This window comes from Ahaetulla prasina, chromosome 2, assembly GCF_028640845.1.
Source record: "Ahaetulla prasina isolate Xishuangbanna chromosome 2, ASM2864084v1, whole genome shotgun sequence".
In the NCBI taxonomy this organism is placed as follows: Eukaryota; Metazoa; Chordata; class Lepidosauria; order Squamata; family Colubridae; genus Ahaetulla; species Ahaetulla prasina.
The window spans coordinates 218,568,645-218,588,456 of NC_080540.1; the positions used below are offsets into that span (position 1 = coordinate 218,568,645).

General features: G+C 38.7%; 1 protein-coding gene across 3 annotated transcripts in view; it reads right to left on the bottom strand.

Annotated features, from left to right (window-relative positions):
• FOCAD (focadhesin) overlaps nucleotides 1-19,812 on the bottom strand; it is a 165,498-nt gene that overhangs the window by 937 nt on the left and 144,749 nt on the right. For 2 of the 3 annotated variants that reach the window (XM_058165712.1, XM_058165711.1), the window contains 10 exons: nucleotides 19,274-19,376; nucleotides 18,725-18,805; nucleotides 17,430-17,558; nucleotides 15,878-15,993; nucleotides 15,275-15,535; nucleotides 12,313-12,402; nucleotides 10,962-11,139; nucleotides 5,630-5,727; nucleotides 1,842-2,090; nucleotides 53-128 (listed from right to left, as the gene is read on the bottom strand). In XM_058165712.1, coding sequence (XP_058021695.1) covers nucleotides 53-128; nucleotides 1,842-2,090; nucleotides 5,630-5,727; nucleotides 10,962-11,139; nucleotides 12,313-12,402; nucleotides 15,275-15,535; nucleotides 15,878-15,993; nucleotides 17,430-17,558; nucleotides 18,725-18,805; nucleotides 19,274-19,376 — 1,381 coding nt within the window. Of the gene's footprint in view, nucleotides 1-52; nucleotides 129-1,841; nucleotides 2,091-5,629; nucleotides 5,728-10,961; nucleotides 11,140-12,312; nucleotides 12,403-15,274; nucleotides 15,536-15,877; nucleotides 15,994-17,429; nucleotides 17,559-18,724; nucleotides 18,806-19,273; nucleotides 19,377-19,812 lie in introns of those variants that run through there. The other variant, XM_058165713.1, reaches the window with a different exon arrangement.

Genomic DNA, 19,812 nt, shown 5'->3' on the forward strand with positions numbered 1-19,812 from the left:
TTGTTATTTTTCTAAATTGGAAGTCTGTAAGTTACTCAAGTTTCTACCATACCTTTCAAAAGATCCCTGGAAGATTGAGTGAGCGTTTCATTAGCATTCTCCATTAGGCTAAACAGCCAGTCAATAAACTGTGAATAAATTTAAAACTCAAAGATTAGAATTGGGTTTTTTTTATTAAAATAAACTCAAATCAAGCCTTCTCAACTTTGTCAAGACATGTTGGAATACAGTTATTGCCAATAACTCAAAAGTCACCGATTATGTGAGTTGGTGCAAATGGGAAATGTAGTTCAAAGCATTGGGAGAGAGAGAAGGATAACAAAACATTGGAGAAACCTGCTTTAATTAAAGTTGACAAGCTGATGCAGAAATTGTCATTATTGCTTAAAATATATATTTGGACTTCAGATATAAAGTCCAAACTGTTTCATATGAAATGCATTTTAATGTCAATTCAACAAACTCAAGATGAGAACAAAACGATTCCTTTGAAAAGCAAAAAAATTAACAAAACACAACTTCTTAAAAATGAAAAAACAGATATACATTAAACCGACTTTAACATAATCTAATTCAAATTCTCAACTCTACTGGCCAACTGTGATTAAAATTGCACGCTGATCTATGTAATTATTAGAGATAAGAGTGAGAACTGCATGTTACCTTGCAAGTAAGGAAGAACAGCATTGCTGCTATTCTTTCAGGACTTTGAAAAATTAATCATTGTTTCTAAATTTCCTGCAATGCTATACCTTAAAATCCTAGTTTGTAATTAATATTAATTTCCTAATATTATAAATCTGTTAGTGTTGGGCAGCATTTCAGAACGAAAGGCATGCTAAATTGCATTTTTGCATACTTCCTCAGAGCAGCAGTATCTCTTACCAGGAATCTATGGCTACTCTCCAATGCAACCCCATAGCTCATGCAATCCTGGAAAGTATGAATTTCATTTAAAGATCTGTCAACAAGTTTTATATATACCTCTCTGTGCCCAGCCCTAATTTCAATCATGCCAAACTCTTCTCATATGGAGTACTTTTGGGAAGATGCTGCAATTACCCACATGCCACTTAGAGAAGATACTCTGGGTAGACTACAGTTTAAACTGCCAATATTCCAAACATCTGTACATCAGTCTGAACAAGTCCATAGCTAGGAAAGAGGTTGCAATGTCCTTAAAAATGTATAAAGATGAAGGTGTGATGGGAATTCTTTCTTTCATTATCAGTTCCTGCTATAAAACACATACAACTATAAACAAACATAAATTGAAGTCAGATCCCAATATTAGAATGCAGACATGGTGGTCTTCTGGTCAAGAAGAGAATGTACCCACCACAGGTATGACACTTAATTTCTCAAAATATTTATGGATTTATTTAACGATTGCATTGATATACTGCTGCAATCTACAGATACCCATTTCTACTAGACCAGCTGCTGGTAGATCAGAACCTGCAAAGGATTCTTTCACATCAGACTGGTGAGTGAACTAGTGTCAAGACACGATAGTGGCAGACTAGTTTTCATGATTTCTGTGCAAAAAATGGATGACTATTTTGCTCCATTAAAAAAAAAAACCTTTTACTCTAAATTCGCTCAAGTTTATTTTTGTTACCTATACAAACATTTTAACTGTCCCATTTTAGCTGGTGGTGGTGTTCCTCTTAGTAATTATTATGTAATTATTACTGTAAACGGCTTGGGTGACTTGCAGGATTAAAAATTCCACCCAGATAGACTGTCTTCTGAATGACAATACTGAGTTCAATCAATCAGTCAAAAAAAGTTCAAGCTCATCATGAGTTCAGTGGATATGTGCAACTTAAAACACGTACCTTTGGTGTTTGCTCTTTCCAAGGCTCTTTGGTCAACAGAATTTGCAAGCTACCTGGAAGAAGGATGAGTATCTCTTTGACTGCCAAAGTATCCACTGGACGCTTGCCTAAGCCACGTGCAAAGACTCTGTCTATTGTTTCACGCTGCCAGGCAGACCAGTCTGCACTAACGCCAAGTAGCATTGGCAAGGCATGATCAGCCCAGGCAACTACACATGCAGCGAAAATCCACAACAGGAAGCTGACAGCCTGAACAGGAAACAGATGTACATTTTGCTAAGGGGATCAGTTAAGTCTGGAAAGGACTAGAGTCACAATAATTTATAAACTATGGAGTTCAAACAATTAAGGAGATCAATGTTAACATTTTAATGGTCTTAAAGCTAGTGTATGTATGTATGTATCTATCTATCTATCTATCTATATCATGAGCTATATCAGGCTGGGGAAAAAAAAGAAACCTTTATCTTAAATTTCTAGAAAGAGCAAGTGAGCTTGTAGAAATGACGAAGTACAATATTTTATAGTATATAATGCTATGTTGTAAGTAAACCTGTTTGTCTAATATAAAAACTTCTGCAAAAAGTACGATTGGCACACATTAACATTGCAATAACTATAGCACAGGGAGTTCCAGATTTCAAATCTGGAGGATCATATTTTATTAGCTCTGACATTTTCTTATAAATGGGATGCACCAGTTTGTAGTCTTGTTGGTAAGATGAAGATTGTAGCTACTTGGGCTGTGGTATGGTGGATACAGTCTTGGACTGGTACTGGGAAAACCCAAGTTCTAGCCAGGGGTGAAATCCAGCTTGTCCTATCCAGCTTGGGTGAACCGATAGCAGCAGCTGCGGGAGGCTCCGCCCACCAGTGCGGATGTCATGATGTCGCTTTTTTGTGACATTTTAAGCCTCTGAGCATGTGCAGAAGGCTTTGCGTATGTGCAGATGACGGTGCGCACACTGTGCGCACATTGGTAAACCAGTAGGGATGGTATGTGAATTTCACCCCTGGTGAAATCTAGCGCATCTTCAGCCATCTTCAGACCACTATGTGACTTTGGGCCAGTCACTTTCTCAACCCCACCTACTTCAAAAGATAAAAGGCAAAATTGAAGCAGTGACTGATTTGTATACAGCCATGAATCCTGAAAGAAAGGTGGGATATGGATCTAACAGATACGTAAGAAATAAAAATAAACCTTCATGAATTCAAACTTGAAGACCAAAAGGGGCATGCATGTAACGTTTGTTTCCAGCTGCTTAAAGCAATTTTTCTCGAGATCATGCTACAGGTGCTGACAGCACCCATACAATCCTAGAAAAGATAAAAGCTGCTTTAAGGAGGTGCAGACAAGGACTGTACAAGTAGTCCTATATGCCCTTAAGCACCCTTTGTCTTTGATTCCAAAGCAATGTGCAGCTCTGAAAGATACTCAGTACACAAGGGCTCTTCTATCTGGAAGGACAACCTTTCAGATAGAAATCTGTATGTATGAAAATAATAGAATGAATTGTGGATCAGGAATTTTTCTGCACTCAGCTTCAAGAGTATTTCCTATAATAGAGATGTTTTCCCAACCAATCTATCTATTACTCGGTGGCCTTGGCCAAGTAATTGTCCCAGTAAACTAAAAGGGGAGTGCAGTGGAATAAAAGTCTTGATTCAAAGGATCTCGTTGTGAATATCTAGATAAGGTATATGAAACACTTCCTTTTCTAAACCACAAGTGCAGGTAGTCTGAACTGTTTGTTTAATCATGGTTTGAAGTTATAAGAGCCTCGGAAAAAGTGATTTATGATCTGTCAACAAAGTTACGACTTTTGAAACACGCCCACAGTCATATGATCATAATTTGGGTGCCTGGCAACCAACTCACATTTATGATGTCTGCGGCATCTTGCAGTTATGTGATCACACTTTGTGACTTGTCCAGCCAGCTTCAACTGAGGAATCAAAAGTTAAGGGCCTCTGGTGGCTCAGCAGACTAAGTCTGTCTTATTAACACAGCTGCTTGCAATTACTGCAAGTTCAAGTCCCACCAGGCCCAAGGTTGACTCAGCCTTCCATCCTTTATAAGGTAGGTAAAATGAGGACCCAGATTGTTGGGGGCAATAAAGTTGACTTTGTGTATAATATACAAATGGATGAAGACTATTGCTTAACACAGTGTAAGCCGCCCTGAGTCTTCGGAGAAGGGCGGGATATAAATTCAAATAAAAATAAATAAAAAATAAATAAATTGAGTAAGCCAAATTTGGTTAACAACTGCATGATTCACTTAATGACCATAGTAAAATCATCATAAAATGGGGTCCAGCAATATGATGATTCCTATAAGGACTGCATCATTTAGTGACTTGTCTCAATTGTCATAAATTGACAATTTTACACAAACCTGTAATGCTCACGTTTGTTAACACTGAATTCTAGGAGGATTTTTTTTTGTCATAGGTTTAAGCTTTAGGGTGAGAAATTGCTGTATAAAACAAACCATTATAACTTCATTTGAGATTCTAGGAGAACAGGTAGTCCTCAACTTATGACCATAACTGTGCCCAAAATTTATGTTGCTAAGTGAGAAATTTGTTAAGTGAGTTTGTTCCATTTTACGACTTTTCTCGCCGTATTTGTTAAGTGAATGACTGCAGTGGTTCAGTTAGTAACACGGTTGTTAAGTGAATCTGGCTTCCCCACTGACTTTGCTTATCAGAAGGTTGCAAAAGGTGATCACATGACCCTGGTTATAAATGTGAGTAAGTAGTCAAGCATCCAAATGTAAATCACGTGACCATGAGGATGCTGTATCAGCCATAAGTCTGAAAAATGGTCATGTCACTTTTTTCAACGTTTTTGTAACTTTGAACAGTCACTAAGTGAACTGTTGTAGGTTGAGGACTACCTGACCAATCAAATTTAGCCAGAAGCAAGTCCAACTATCCTCATGGCGCTTATTTACAATAAAATATGTAGCCTAATGAAGTACTTATATGCTAGCGAATTTTATGCTTTCCTCAGAATACAAGAATCAATAAGAGTCACAGAGTAGAATTTAACCTGGCTCACATAAAAGGCTAACCTATAATGTATTTGTTTTTGGCTTAAAGTGATCTAAATACAGCTCAGGGCTTTATGTGTATCTACTGCTATTGCTCAAGAAACTATGGTTCAAATATTGATATATAATTAATTAAGAACACGTGATTTTCCAGATTTTTGCTCAATCCACTGCTGACACTAATGGAAAAGAAAATAAATATGCAAAATTGAAGTCTGGCTTGGAGTTTTCTAATATATCAGTGAATCATTTAGACAGGAGTCAGGAGTGTAAAGTCTTTGGATATATTTTACTTGATTTTCACTGTCTATGCCTATTTTATAGAGATTATATTTCATTACATTTTGTATTTGGGGATTGCCATTATAATGACAATAATATGAATAATTCAATTCAGCTAAATAATGTGCAGAGCAAATTATAAAAGTAATTTTATGACTCCCCAAAGTATTTTAATTGCAGCTATTTCTAAATGTATATCCAAAATATTTTCTTCTTAGATTTCATCACGATTCAGGCATTCCTGGTGGTCAATTTCCAAATTTTAGTCCCCAAATGTCATTTTGCTATATTTTTTTTCAACAAGCTGACAATTTCATTATAGAAATAATAACATCCTGATCTCCTAAAGCAAGCATTTCTTGATATTCCTCAGAAAGAGTTTAAATCACACATTTCAACTTATTTTCCTTGTCTGGAAACAAAATGTAATTTTTCAACGATATACCTCTTGAGGAGAAACATTTTGCATAGAGGCCGTATTTAAGGAAACTTTTTTAATATATCCCATGAATTCCAAGAGCCACTCCATTCTTTTTAAGACTCCTGTAAAAGCAAAGAGGTCAAAATCACATACCCATTTTCAAATGTTGTAATCATAATCTTATGGACATTTTCCCCAGTCATAACAAAAGTAATTCCACAACCACATTCCCTTCAGATATATTGAAAATGATGTGCATACTGGATTTAAGGGTCTAAATAGCTAGAGGAGGGGTTCTCAAACTACGGCCCAGGGGCTGGATGTGGCCGCCAAAGCCATTAATCCGGCCTGTGCGGGACCATGAGGCTACCCTGCCCACATCACCCCACCGGCCCCCACCTGCTTTCTGGAGACCATTTTGGGCAGCAGAGTAGTACTGGAGTGGTACTGTTACCCTCCCCAGCTTCTACAGAGAAGGAGGGAGGAAGACACACACACACACATACACACACACGAACAAAAGTCCCTCACCTGCCCTCAAGGCAGCCACATCCCTTCACTAACCTGCTTTCCCTACCCCCAAGAGCATAACAAATTAAAGTTTAATTTGTGTGTATTGTTTAATGGACTGCTAAATTGGCCACACCCACCAAGTCACATGACCACCTAGCTACACCCACCCAGCCGGTCCAGCTCCCCAACAGTCTAAGGGACCGTAAATTGGCCCCCTGTTTAAAAAGTTTGAGAAACCCTGAGCTAGAATATTGCTTTAAATATTTTCTAATGGTCAATAGGTGGCAGTAGCTTCTGGAAGGGAGGCAACCAGAAAATCCCAGAATAGTTCCAGATTAGACATGGAACTCAAGAAGCATATCAGAAGATGGTAATAGAAATAACTATTATGTAATTGCCAAGAAATTGACATGGCTATGTCTATATAAAGAAGTGGGACCTGATTCAGTGGAAACTACTTTTATAATCGCTATTTTGCAGCTACAGACAAGCCAGATTGGTGTAGTTTCAGGCTAAAAACTCAAGAGATTGCAACTTCTAGTTTCATTTTAGGCATTAAGCTAGCTGGATGACACTCTCAACCCTAGGAAGCAGGCAATGGTAAATCAGTTCTGGAATCTTGCAAAGAAAACCACAGCAATCAAAAGACAAAACTGACTTGAAGACACATACACAACCAAAGAGACTGTTTTAAATGTAAGATACTTAATTTAGTATCTCCTTTCCAAACTGCAAACTATCAAGGGTGCAGATTTTTGAGAATTGCTTGGAGGCAGTAATGGACTGAATTATAATAATTTTTTTAATTATTATTTTTATTATTGTTGTTGTTGTTGGAATTATTATAATTATTATTAATGGAAAATAGTAATGGATTATTATTAATAATAATAATAATGAATGGTTGAATAATTGAAGATAAGATAAGGAAAAACAGGCTTACAGTGGACAGGTGGTTCTTAAATTTAAGAATTTAATCTCTTTTGACTAAAGTAGCTGTTTGAAGAACACATATGTCTTGGGGGTCTCTCTCTCTCTCCCCCCCCTCTCTCCAAATAGCCTCTATAGCGACAAAAACCTTCAATTTCATATGCTGCAGGAGCTATGATCTCATGAAGTCAAGGATTGTTTAGCCTCACTGATCCCTTCTATAATAATCTCTCAAATTACTGCAATATATGTTACACTGAACTATTCTTAAAGATGGTCTGGCAGATGCAATTGTTTAGAACTTATTTAATTAATTGTTAAATTATTGAATAGGTTCTCAATCACAGTACAGGTAATCCTCGACTTATAACCACAATGACTAAAATTTCTGGAATACTGCATCCAGTTCCGGTCACCACAATATAAAAAAACACATTGAGACTCTGGAAAGAGTGCAGAGAAGAGCAACAAGAATGATCAGGAGGCTGGAGGCTAAAACATATGAAGAACAGTTACACGAATTGGGTATGTCTAGTCTAATGAAAAGAAGGACTATGGGAGACATGATAGCAGTGTTTCAATATTTGAGGGGCTCCTACAAAGATGAGGGGGGTCAAACTATTTTCCAAAACACCAAAAGGCAAGTCGAGAAACAATGGATGGAAACTAACCAAGGAGAGAAGCAACCTAGAACTAAGGAGAAAGTTCCTAAAGGTGAGAGCAATCAACCAATGGAATAGCTTGCCTTCAGAAGTTGTGGGTGCTTCATCAACGGAGGCTTTCAAAAAGAGACTGGACAACCATTCGATACAAATGTTACTTCAAATTTCAATTTCCTATCAGTTTTTAGGACTCAGATGAAGATCAATGCTTTTTTTATAAACAATGGCTTCCACTTTGTTATTCTTTCATGAATCCCATTTCTATATAGTATTTTTCTGATGGTGGATTTATGAATACTGGATTTAACCAGGTTGAGAGAAGTATGAAGATCCACAATGTTGTTTGTGATTCCTTTATGACTTCTTGGATGATCTTATGCTGTGCTCTTGGATCAATTTGGACAGGACAACCACTCTTGGGAAGATTCACTATTGCCCCAAGTCTTCTCTATTTCAACACTGTGTCTCTGACTGTACATCACCAAAGCCTAGAGCAGTGATGGCTAACCTTTTTGGCACCAAGTGGTGAAAGCGCACATGCACATACCCATAATGCAATGCACAAGCGATCCCCCTGCATGTCCCCCACGCATGCATGTGTGACTCCCATGCATGTCCTGCCCCCATGCATGTGTGCATGACCCACATGCATGCGCCCCCCCCACATGCATGCCGCAGACACCGGAAAACCAGCTGGCTGGTGAGAGATGCATGCACATGCATGGCGGAGCTAAGCGAGGGCAACGGCAGTAGTGGGTTGCTACCAGTTCTCCCCAGTTTGCAAGAACCAATAGTAAACATTTTGAGTAGTTCAGAGAACCGGTAGTAAAAATTCTGCCTGGCCCCGCCCCCAATCTATTGCTGCCTCCCGACTCCCAGCTGATCAGCTAGAAGGAAAAAATCAAGACTCACTTGTCCAAGAAGAGAAGAAGAAAAAAACAAGACACCGTGCCTTTAAATTGAGAAACCAAGAAGCCTCCCAACTGATCGGCTCACTTCTCAGCCAGGAGATCGCTTGGCAAAGAAGAAGTGGGGGGGGGGAAACTTTGTCGTTTTAAATTGACAGAGCGGCTAGAAGCTCCTTTCTGGGTCAGCTGAACAACAAATTGGATAAGAGGAGGAATTCTTACATGGTTCAATGTTTTTGAAGTTTTGGGGTTTGTGCAACATGGGCTTTGTATTTCCAAAAAGGTTTGGGTGATTTCCATTGTGAAGTATCCTGTCTTGAATGAGTTTTCTGCCTGCTTGTAAATGGAGCTGAACTTCCAGCTTCCACTTTATATTATCTCTAAGCACCGGTAGCTGTTTTCTGCTTACAAAGTTTCCTTTATGCAGCTGGCAGGAATGTGGAATTCCAGGCAGGTTCCTTGCTAGCAGCTTGATTATTCCTTAATTATCTGAGATATTTTATTTGGGAAATCAAGAGGGGGGAGTTTGATTCCTTCCCAGAACAGATTAGTGGGGTGGGGAGGAAATGGGGATTTTGAAGTAACCTTCCCCTGGAGTGGGGAGGGAATGGGGATTTTAGGCTTGCTGTCAAACATCAACCATAATACTAATGATTGTTCTGAACAATATGCAGGTTGTATTACATGAATGGCTATTTTATATGTGAAATTATGACTGAAACCTATATAGGTTCACACTGTCAGGAAGTTTGTCCTTAGTTTTAGGTTGCTTCTCTCTTTGTTGAGTTTTCATCCATTGCTTCTTGTTTTGCCTTCTGATGCTTTGGAAAATACTTCCCTCCCCTTCTTTCTAGCAGCCCCTTAAAAGACTGTTGCCTATCACACTCTTGGGCAAAGCATGTGAGCCATTTCCTCCTTTCAGTGATCCATGAAAGTGCATCTATAGCAGAGGTCTCTAACCTTGGCCACTTTAAGACTTTAAGACAGCAAAGCTAGCTGAGGAATTCTGGGAGCTGAAGTTCATAAGTCTTAAAGTGGCCAAGTTTGGAGACCCCTGATCTATAGTATGTAGATAATAAAGTTGAAAAAAGGTGAACATTTTTGCAGAACTATGGATATGTTGAGGCTGGGTGTGACAAGGAATGGCTGGGAGGGGAGGGGCTAGGCGAGGTACCCCTTGACATGAGAGACATTGAGTTGGCCACGCCTACCCAGTCATATGACCATCAAGCCACACCCACTGTCATATGACCATCAAACCACGCCCACAAAATAAGCCACGCCCACAGAACCGGTAGTAAAAAAAATTAGAACCCACTCCTGGGCAACGGCTCACGTGCCCACAGAGAGGGCTCTGAGTGCCACCTGTGGCACATGTGCCATAGGTTCGCCATCATCGGCCTAGAGCTTTCTAAATTATTTGCATGTAACTTTTTTCCCCTCAAACTGATAGGTATCAATAACTTTTTAATAAAAGTCTTCAAAAAATTTTTAGCGCAGGATAGGGTGTGCTTTCAGAATTTGTATAGTAATATTGTGGCGAAGTTTGTGAGGTTTATATAGGGCAGGAGGAGTCCAAATCTGTTCACTGAAATTTCCAACTACAATTGGCTCCTATTATTTTAACTGAATTGACTGGAAAGGGGTGGAAGAGGGGGTTCTAGATGGACATATTTATGAAATAAGTGAAACAAGTACCAGACTTTATTGTTATTTTTTTCCCCTACTCAAGATTCTCTTTATGTATTGGTAGGACCCACACAAAGCTCTGATGAAATTAAGGGGAAAAGATATACCAACTTTCAGAATATCTGAAAGTGGGTAGGGGGGCAGAAATATTTTTTTAAAAGGACTGTAAATAATATGTGTAATGTATTTGAATTTTAGGAGGGAAATTTGGGCGGGAAAATGCACGTTGCTGATTGGCTGATGCCTCAGCCAAAATACTATTTAAAGAGGGGTTTTTGCCTGTTGGCTTTTGCTGGGATCACAATAAACTACAGAGCTGTTGTCACTTGTATCGTCTCCTGCCTCGTCATTGCCCGAACTTAACAATATGCACCAGGAATTTATGCTGACCTTGCACAATTTATGTTCCACAAGGCCAAATACAGTCTACTAGCACTTCAATAAATCTCCATCTTTCTGATGTCTGCCTAGAACTGGGGGAGGGGGAGGGGATATTTGCGCATGCATAGTTCTACAGGACGACTTGGGAGAAAATAATTAGCAAATGCGAATAAAGGGAGGTTTGATACATTACTTTACTATTAGTAATTATAATAAATAGAGCTTAGTGGATCGCCCAGGGGTTTGTTTGTTTTTTTGGCCATGATTTCTTACCAGTGTTTTCATGGCTCAGGATTCGTGCATGATAAAAGCTGTGTAGCAGCATCCAAACAATGGTTTCTTTCTGCTGGCACCCAGCCGCAACACTAATCACATCGTTCCATCTCAGCAAAGGAAATCTGCCTTGAGAAACTAAATAAGCTCTGACAAATGCAACCTTTTCCAAATTGTTCTGCAAAACAAACCATGAAATGGATGAAAAATAGGAAACAGGCTCTATGGTGTAAGCTCTTACTCATTATTATTTGAAGACAGGAAACATTTCCTCACGATTTCTCAGAAAAAAAAAGGGACATCGCATAATCAGAAAAGAGTTCTCCATTGAAAATGTTTCTGGCGATGCTCCTGAATGTCACATTAACAAAACGTAACATTTAAAATGTTTTTAAGCATATCCTATTTGAAAATCGGGAAGCAGTTTCATACATATTCTTCCCAACTCTTTATGAATTAAATCCTTTTCCCTTCGGTGCCCATTTTATATATACACACATATGAAAATCATAGTTAATTTAAATCATGATTACTTTATGATTCACAAATTATAGCCATGGATTTAAAGAGTTCTCCAATTACGGGCACAAATAAACTAGGTTGTGTAAAATGAAACATACAGTGTTGCACAATTATTGTTCTGAATCAATGCTTAATACTAATAAACAAAAGGAAGAAGAAAATCCGGCTTGAGGGATAAAAAATAAAAACACCTTTCACAATAATACACCCTAGTTTATAAACCATGATTCATGGGGTCAAAGCAGTTCAAGAATAGCTCGGAGAGCAAAAATAATGTTACATGTATGCATAGGATAGCAATACTTCATATATACTACACAAATATTGAGAGTTTCATCTCTGTGTGTGTGTGTCTGTCTGTCTGTCTGTCTCTTTCTCCCATGTGGAATCATCAATACTGATTCCGTCTCAGACTAGCGGGGATGGGGGGGTGGGGAGTAGCAGTAATAAATTAAAGCCACTCTGCCTATCTCATCAGGACCAAAATAGACCAGTTCCTGGCATGCTACTTAAAGAAAACCATGTACATAACTTTATTTTTGTGAATGGTATCATCTTTCAAACTATTGTTTTAAGGTTATCGGGATTTTAGTTCAGTATCTACTTCCAAACTGACCAAGAAGTGGCATTTTTATGATATTACTAGGAAAAACCTTAATTACTCAAAACCCATTTTCAAATGGTGTCAAGCTTTAAATAAAAGCATAAAATTAAAATCTGCCTTACTATATGCACCTAGACTTTGGAATGATAATTATAACTTTATGCAGAATAGTAGACAGACATAATTATCTCCATAAAAGATTCATAAGGCTAAAAATGCATCTACCTTTGAAACTTCTGTAATCCGTTCAACTTCTGTATCAACCATTTCTGAGAGACATTTTGCTGCAAGTATATACATCTTTACATCATCCTGCTGAAGAAATAAAAACAAATGTATGTTTTAGCCCAGTGATGGCTAATCTTTCTGCTGTCGTGTGCCAAAAGCGGGGGGACCGTGGGAGGATGTCATGCACATGCCCACACCCATAATTCAATGCACCCCGTCCCCGTGCTGTGTGTGCGTCCCCCATGCTCCCTCCACTTTTGGCACATGATGGCCTGGTAGGCCCAGTAGGCCTGTTTTTTGCCCTCCCCAGGCTCAAGAGGCTTTCTTGGAGCCTGGGGAGAGCGAAAATGGCCTTCCCCACCCACTCGAAGGCCCTCTGGTGGCCGGAAATGGCCTGTTTCCAGACTTCCGATGGGTCCAGAAGGCCCGCAAATCAGCTGGCCAGCATGTGCATGAGCATTGGAGCTAAGCTAGGGCAACGCTCGCTTGCCCACCTATATGGCGCTGTGTGCCACCTGTGGCATGCGTGCCATAGGTTCGCCATCATGGTTTTAGCCAAAGCCAAGCCAACTAAATCATTATGTTATGACATATGATCTTCTTCTATTTCAAATTCTAAACCTCCGCTTAAAGTTACCAGTGATAGCAATGTGAATAAATAATACCTTGTACCAGAAACAATAAAGCTTTAAACACAGACCAAAACTATCTTGAGGTTACTTGAAAATGAAGGAATGACAAAATTGTGACAAATACTGTACCATAAATGCCCACAGTGATATCTCTATTTATTAATTGACCAAACTAGTAATTCTTAGTGCACAGGATTATACGAATGTGCCTATTACATAAAAATGTGCTTATTATTAAAAAAAAAACCACAATCCTAACCTCTACCCCATCGATTTATTTCCTAGGTTGTTTTGTAAGACTAAAATGTTTGCTTGTTTATCTGTGTCACAATTAAAATAAGGCATACTATATGACCAACATCAGGGGTGGGTTCTATTTACCTTTACTATCGGTTTGCATTGTGCCCGCGCACGCGCACTCAGTCCACTCGCACACATGTGCAGGAGAGTTTTGATGACATTTGGGTCAGTGGGTGGAGACTCCCGCTGGTTTTACTATCGATTCTATAGAACCCAATCCGAATCGGGGGCAACCCACTACTGACCAACACACATTCTTTGGGGAGGCTCCTTTCATGTCCTCTGAAGCAGGGGTCTCCAACACTGGCAACTTTAAGGCTCCAACGCTGGCAACTTTAAGCTGGCTGAGGAACTCTGGGAGTTGAAGTCCACAAACCTTAAAGTTGCCAAGGTTGGAGACCCCTGCTCTGGACAACAGTTTATAGCTGGCTAATCCTTTCAGCCCAGAAGCATCCAAAGAGTAGTGAGGTGCTCAAATCCACTGTGATTAAAATGTTGAAAACCTCTCTATATAATACCATGAATGCCCAGTGCAAAAATCAAAATAATATTACTGCTAATACTAATATGGGAATCTGTGTCTGTTGGAACATAAACTATCATTCATCATCATCTTACCAATGAAGCAAGCAACAACATCTATAAAAAAAAAAGACTGTACTGAAATTTTCTGAACACAGCCCATGCTTCACTAAGCAAGAAAACTAGACAAAAGCAGAGGTAAGAGGTAAGGCAGGACATTAAAGGCAATATAAACAGGGCAATTGTAAGGAAGAAATATGCCCATTGCCATGACAGCTGATACGGAGGTAGTGAGTTAAATCACTGAATGTCATGTATGCCTCCATTTTTTTAAGATCAAGAGAGTTTTTTTAAAAAAAAAACCTGCTTGTGGCCTGAAAATTAATACTCTCTGATTCAACAACTTTCTGTTAATGTTACTGATTACTGGTTTAATCAGGGTTTAAATTAAAAAACAAATCAAAATTGTTTTGGGATCTTTTTATCCTGTAACCAGATACACTCAAATTCTGAAAACGTAAAGAGTCTAATGCATGAGAGGACTATATTTCTGTTTCTTTTAATACTGGATAAGCCATGTTTGCCTTCTTTACAATTCTGTACACATAATTGTCTACCAAAGTCTCTTTTTCCTCATTTCATGTCACTTCAGCCTTCTTTACATTTTCCTAGACTTCACGAATGTAATATGCTCTTGATAAAATAAAGGTGCCTAATTGTAAATGTTCAAATTTACAATAAATATAAAAATAAACGTACTCTTGATCAACAGAATGCAATCATTTTTACAATGATTTTAGAGGAACTTAGTCCTACGCACATGAGAAGATGGGATTAGTATGAATAACCCCACTCCCTACTTTTTCCTTCCCCACTCCCCACTTTTTCCCAAATCAACATGTGAAAAGGGCTTCAGTGTTGTCCATTAAGACTGGAGTCCCTTACAAATCCTGCAATCATAATTCTAAATTCATGGGCAAAATTAAATATGACTTTGCTCTATTAACTAAAAATAGCCGTGTAGGTCACTTCTAAATCCATTTTACATATTTGCCATATTAGGCCTCAAGGAAAATTTTGCAAAATAACATTTCAATTAATCTTATTCACTCAGTACTTCAGTTTCTAACATGAACTCAGTTCAGTGAATATCCTCTGAATGGAATCCCAACTTAATTGAGTTAATAGATACTTTTTGAAGCAATGGAATCAGATGTGATTCTTTAGTTCAACAGAGAAAAAGACATTTCTAACGTTGATCTAAGTCGTTCTCGAATTAGATGCACGCTCATTTTAAAAAGTCCAAGAGATTATCCTACAGCATACTTGTGTAAGGCAATCTCTACAAAAGCTCTGATTAAAATATTGTATGCAGTAAAATATCTGCATATGTCACAGCTCATGCTTTTTCATCTAGCCTTTCCAGTTCGCCAACCTCTTTCATCTTCCCAAATGAGACCTTTTTCAGCAAAATTGTAATACTTCGAATGTTTACTTTTCCTTACCCAAATCTCATCTGGCAAAAGCTCAAATATCTTCTCAGCAGCCTTGCAAAAACAACTCCAGCTGTGCTGAGTTGGGCTAGGAGATTTCATAGCTTGGCTGAGTCCTTGCAAAATATTCCAGCAAAGGTCTTGGTTTTTTGACTGTTTCTTTGTCTCAAAATGCTGCACCATAAACACTTCAGTGAAGATCTGCTGTTTGTCTTCTGCTACATATTTCATCCACAGAGGTAAGGAGGCAAAAAGGTACCTCTTGGTTTGTATCTGATGAGCAAATTCAGAGCATTAGGGATTCACAAGAATCTAATATGCATCACAACATTAAATCATAGTTGATTGTTTACTTTATTATTTTCAACAAATGCCTTTGAAAAATATATGCATGTATTTGAAGAATACACAAACCAATGTGATTTCTTATTACATTTGTGGATGTTTCTTCTTTTTCATTCAGAGAATAGGTTAGTTTTAAAAAGAATACAAATCTATCACACTAAAATATGTTTCCTGCCTCCCTTTCTATACTGAATCCATAGCAAAAGAAACTGACTTTCCTCGTCCACCCCCACAACAGGGAAATAGAACCATTAGAGAAACAACACATACACTTAGACTGTAGACCAAAGGTGGTGCAACCCACATGCCTAAAATCATTGCCGCACTCTGACATGATTGGGCCTGGGTCACAGCTAGTTCAATACACAACTGCTGTATTTCTTCTCCTAAAAAAAAAGATGGGGAGAATTGAAACCATAAGAAGCCATAGCAAAAGCTTTAGAATAAAACATCAACCTCTTCAACTTCCTATATTTATTCTTCCATTGAGTTAGAACTCAGTAATAGAGTTGGTCCCTTCCAACTCCATTAGTCTATGTTCTACTATCAGCCATGGAAATTTCCATTGCCCTGGAAAACATAATAGAATACTAGTAATGTTTCAGGGACCACTGAAAAGCAGTAAGGGGTAATCTTACAGCAGTTCATTTAGTGACCACTCAAAGTTACAATGGCACTGAAAAAAGTGACTTATGAACGTTTTTCACAATTACGAGCTTTGTTGCATCCCCATGATCACGTGATCAAAATTCAGACAGTTGGCAACTGGTTCATATTTATGACCACTGCTATGTCCCAAGGTCATGTGATCACCTTTTGTGATGTTCTGACAAAGTCATTGGGGAAGCCTGATTCACTTAACAACCAGGTTCGTAACTTATCAACTTCAGTGATTCATGTAACAACTAAGGCAAGAGAGGTCGTAAAATGGGGCAAAACTCACTTAACAAATGCCTCAGTTAATAATAGAAATTTTAGACTCAATTCTGGTCATAAGTTGAGGACTACCTGTAGACAAGTGATGATCTTGGTTGAAATAACCATCGCAAACCAAATAAAGAAAGCAATTATTCAACTGACCCAAATTTGCTCTTTATGTGGGGGGAGGGCTGTGTGCCTGGTTCTGCACAAAAATGAAAACCAGGTGAAATGGTCTTTATCTCTTATTTACTTATTTCAGTGACATGAAATATTTACCATTTACTTTTGCTATATTCCAACACCCAATTCAATAGACTGCAATTACATTTTGATTTGATATTGAGTTACAAAAATTATTCTAAAAGTATAATAAAATTAAAATCCAATTACAGAAGCATGATAAATAGAAAAATTTGCATTAGTCAACCAAGGCCAAGTAGGACTTTAAAAAAATTTAAATATGTTAGCATGAAAGAACTTGACTTTAGATTTAAAGAAACAGTACAAGAAGAATCATATATACATGAACTGAGAATAAATGCTGAGGAAATAAACGAATTCATGATGAGTTTTCTACCATGTATCCAAGTCCTGCCATATAGGAGAGGACGCTGCACTTTTGCTTTCATTGTATTTCTTTTGCCCCTTGAAATCTAGGATGCAAATTTAAGTTTCCAAAAGTCACCATGAAGAAATGGTGTATTGGAGCCCATTTAAGTTACAAGGAAATTAATAAACCAAACGTATAAAAGTTTCACCTTCCAAGATCTTTCTGTGAAGAATGCTTAATAATGGATAAACAGGGATAAATAAAAAATGTTGCTTTATACTAAAAGAAGAGATTTGATGAAATTATTTATCTACTCAAAGGAATACAGACAAGATTTTAAAAAAAGCATACCAAAATCTAGCCGCAGCAGAGGGGCAAGAATTGATGCCCAGTTCAAAGGGGGATACTGATAGCTTCCTCCAATCAATGCAATGGGTGCCATGGCTGCCTTTAAGAAGCTTGGATGAACTTGTTCAGGCCCTAAAACAAAACCTCCAATTACTACTTGAATAACTAGATACCTTGAATAACTGACATGTCTTATAATGATAAAAAAAAGAACCACTGGTTTACTTTTCGCGAGTTTTAACTATATTTTACTGAGTTTTCAAAATACATTCATTTTGTACCTTCATAGTAATTATGTTATTTTTCCGACTATAAGACACACTCCCCCCTTCCCAAAAGTGGGTGGAAATGTCTGTGCATCTTATAGAGCGAATATTGCTGCGAGGGAGGGGGGTTGGTGTGGTGCTGATCAGCTCTTCTAGGCGGTGGGGATCGTCACCGTCGCCTATCGCCACCGCCCATTCATGGCAATTGGTGGCGAACAAGCAGCAGTGAATGGGCCGCAGCGGTGGTGAACGGGCGGTGGTGAATGGGATGCGGCGATGACAAATGGGCAGCAGTAAATGGGTGGTGGCAGTGGCAAATGGGATACGATGGTGGCGAATGCGCTGCGCCAGCAGCAAATGGGCTGAGGCAGTGGCGAACAACAACCTCCTCTAAAGCTAATGTGCATTTTATAGTCCAGAATGTCTTATAATCCAAAAAATACAGTAATATCTGGTATGAAAGCCCTTCATCAGAGTAAGGTCTAGATCCATGTCCTCCTTTGCTTCAGACATGCAGAATAAGTATACAAACACTCTCCAGATACCCCTCCATTTCCTCCCAAAGAATCCCATTTTGACATGAAAGCAGTTAAAACTGACACAAGCAAATGGCATTCACCATTCTTTATTCCAGAGTCCAGGGGTCCCAAACACCGGGTTCGTGGCCCACTGCTAGGCTGCCATCCCTTCAGAACCGGGTCACGGAACTGGTGGGTAGTGAGTGTATACACACATAGCTGTATTTGGGAAAGTGGCACATACACAAAACCATCCCCTCTCCCACTCCCATTGTTCCATCAAGCTGGAAAGGTTGGAGACCACTGCCATAGTCCCTTTGCTTTCTATTATGACTATCTTCTTGTAAATGGTAAAAATTGGAATTCTTTGGGGAAAATTCTTTGGAGGGATACTCTTGGCTATTTTTTGTACCATTCTTTCAATTATCAGGTCACATTTGTGGTAAAGAAGAGAAATAATTATTTCATCTCCTCACTGGAAGATGTTTGCCCCATAGAAGAATTTTTCGTTTACCTTTCTTTCCGCCTTCTATAATAAAATCAATTGCTGTTCTAAGGAAACTTTTTTCAGGGAGGTAGCTAAAGTCAGAAGGAACTGTAACGACAAAGGCAAATCAGGTTAACCATTTTCACAATCACACTTGACAATTTTACACTTGACAATAGTGCCTGAGTTCAGAATTAAAGTCCATGCATAATATTTGTGTAGTGTGCTGGAAATAGTGGACAGGACCAAGTCAAAAACTAACTTTCATTTTCTTTGCATTTAATGAAATGAAAGCTAATATGATTAACTCTTGATCACAGGGTAACTTAGAGCAGGAAAAAGCAGGCTGTGGGAAATTCAGTGAGAACTAGCAAACCAGGAAAAAAAAATTTCTCTACCAAAGTCATCAACAGGTGTCCCTGCTCTCCATGAACTGAAAAAAAGGACACTCTAGTCAAGGTGTCCTCATCGCCTCAAAAATAAGCCCCAGCTTATGAAAACTCTTTATTATTCTTTCTTTCTCTTTCCAGTGACATTTTCTGAATCTACAAACTCATATGAGAACCTTCAACTTACCAGATGTTCGACTACGGGTTGCAGACACATTAGAAAGATACAAATGTCCTAACATCCAGGCTGCGTTTACCTGAAGGCCTATCACCCCAGAAAAGCTGATTACCTGCAAAGAGAAGCATCACAAATGAACCCAAATTATAATTTGTTTTATGTAGGTTATCATTACTATAAAATAAATGTCACCAGTTTAATCTGGTGCTCCCCATAATGTATAGGCACACGCTCAATATTTAGGTGAGTAGACCATAAAAGGTAAAGGTTCCCCTCGCACAAACATGCTAGTTGTTGCCGACTCTAGGGGGCGGTGCTCATCTCCGTTTCAAAGCCGAAGAGCCAGCACTGTCCGAAGACGTCTCCGTGGTCATGTGGCCGGCATGACTCAATGCCAAAGGCTCATGGAACGCTGTTACCTTCCCATCAAAGGTGGTCCCTATTTTTTCTACTTGCATTTTTACGTGCTTTCGAAACTGCTAGGTTGGCAGAAGCTGGGACAAGTAACGGGAGCTCACCCCGTTACATGGCAGCACTAGGGAGTCGAA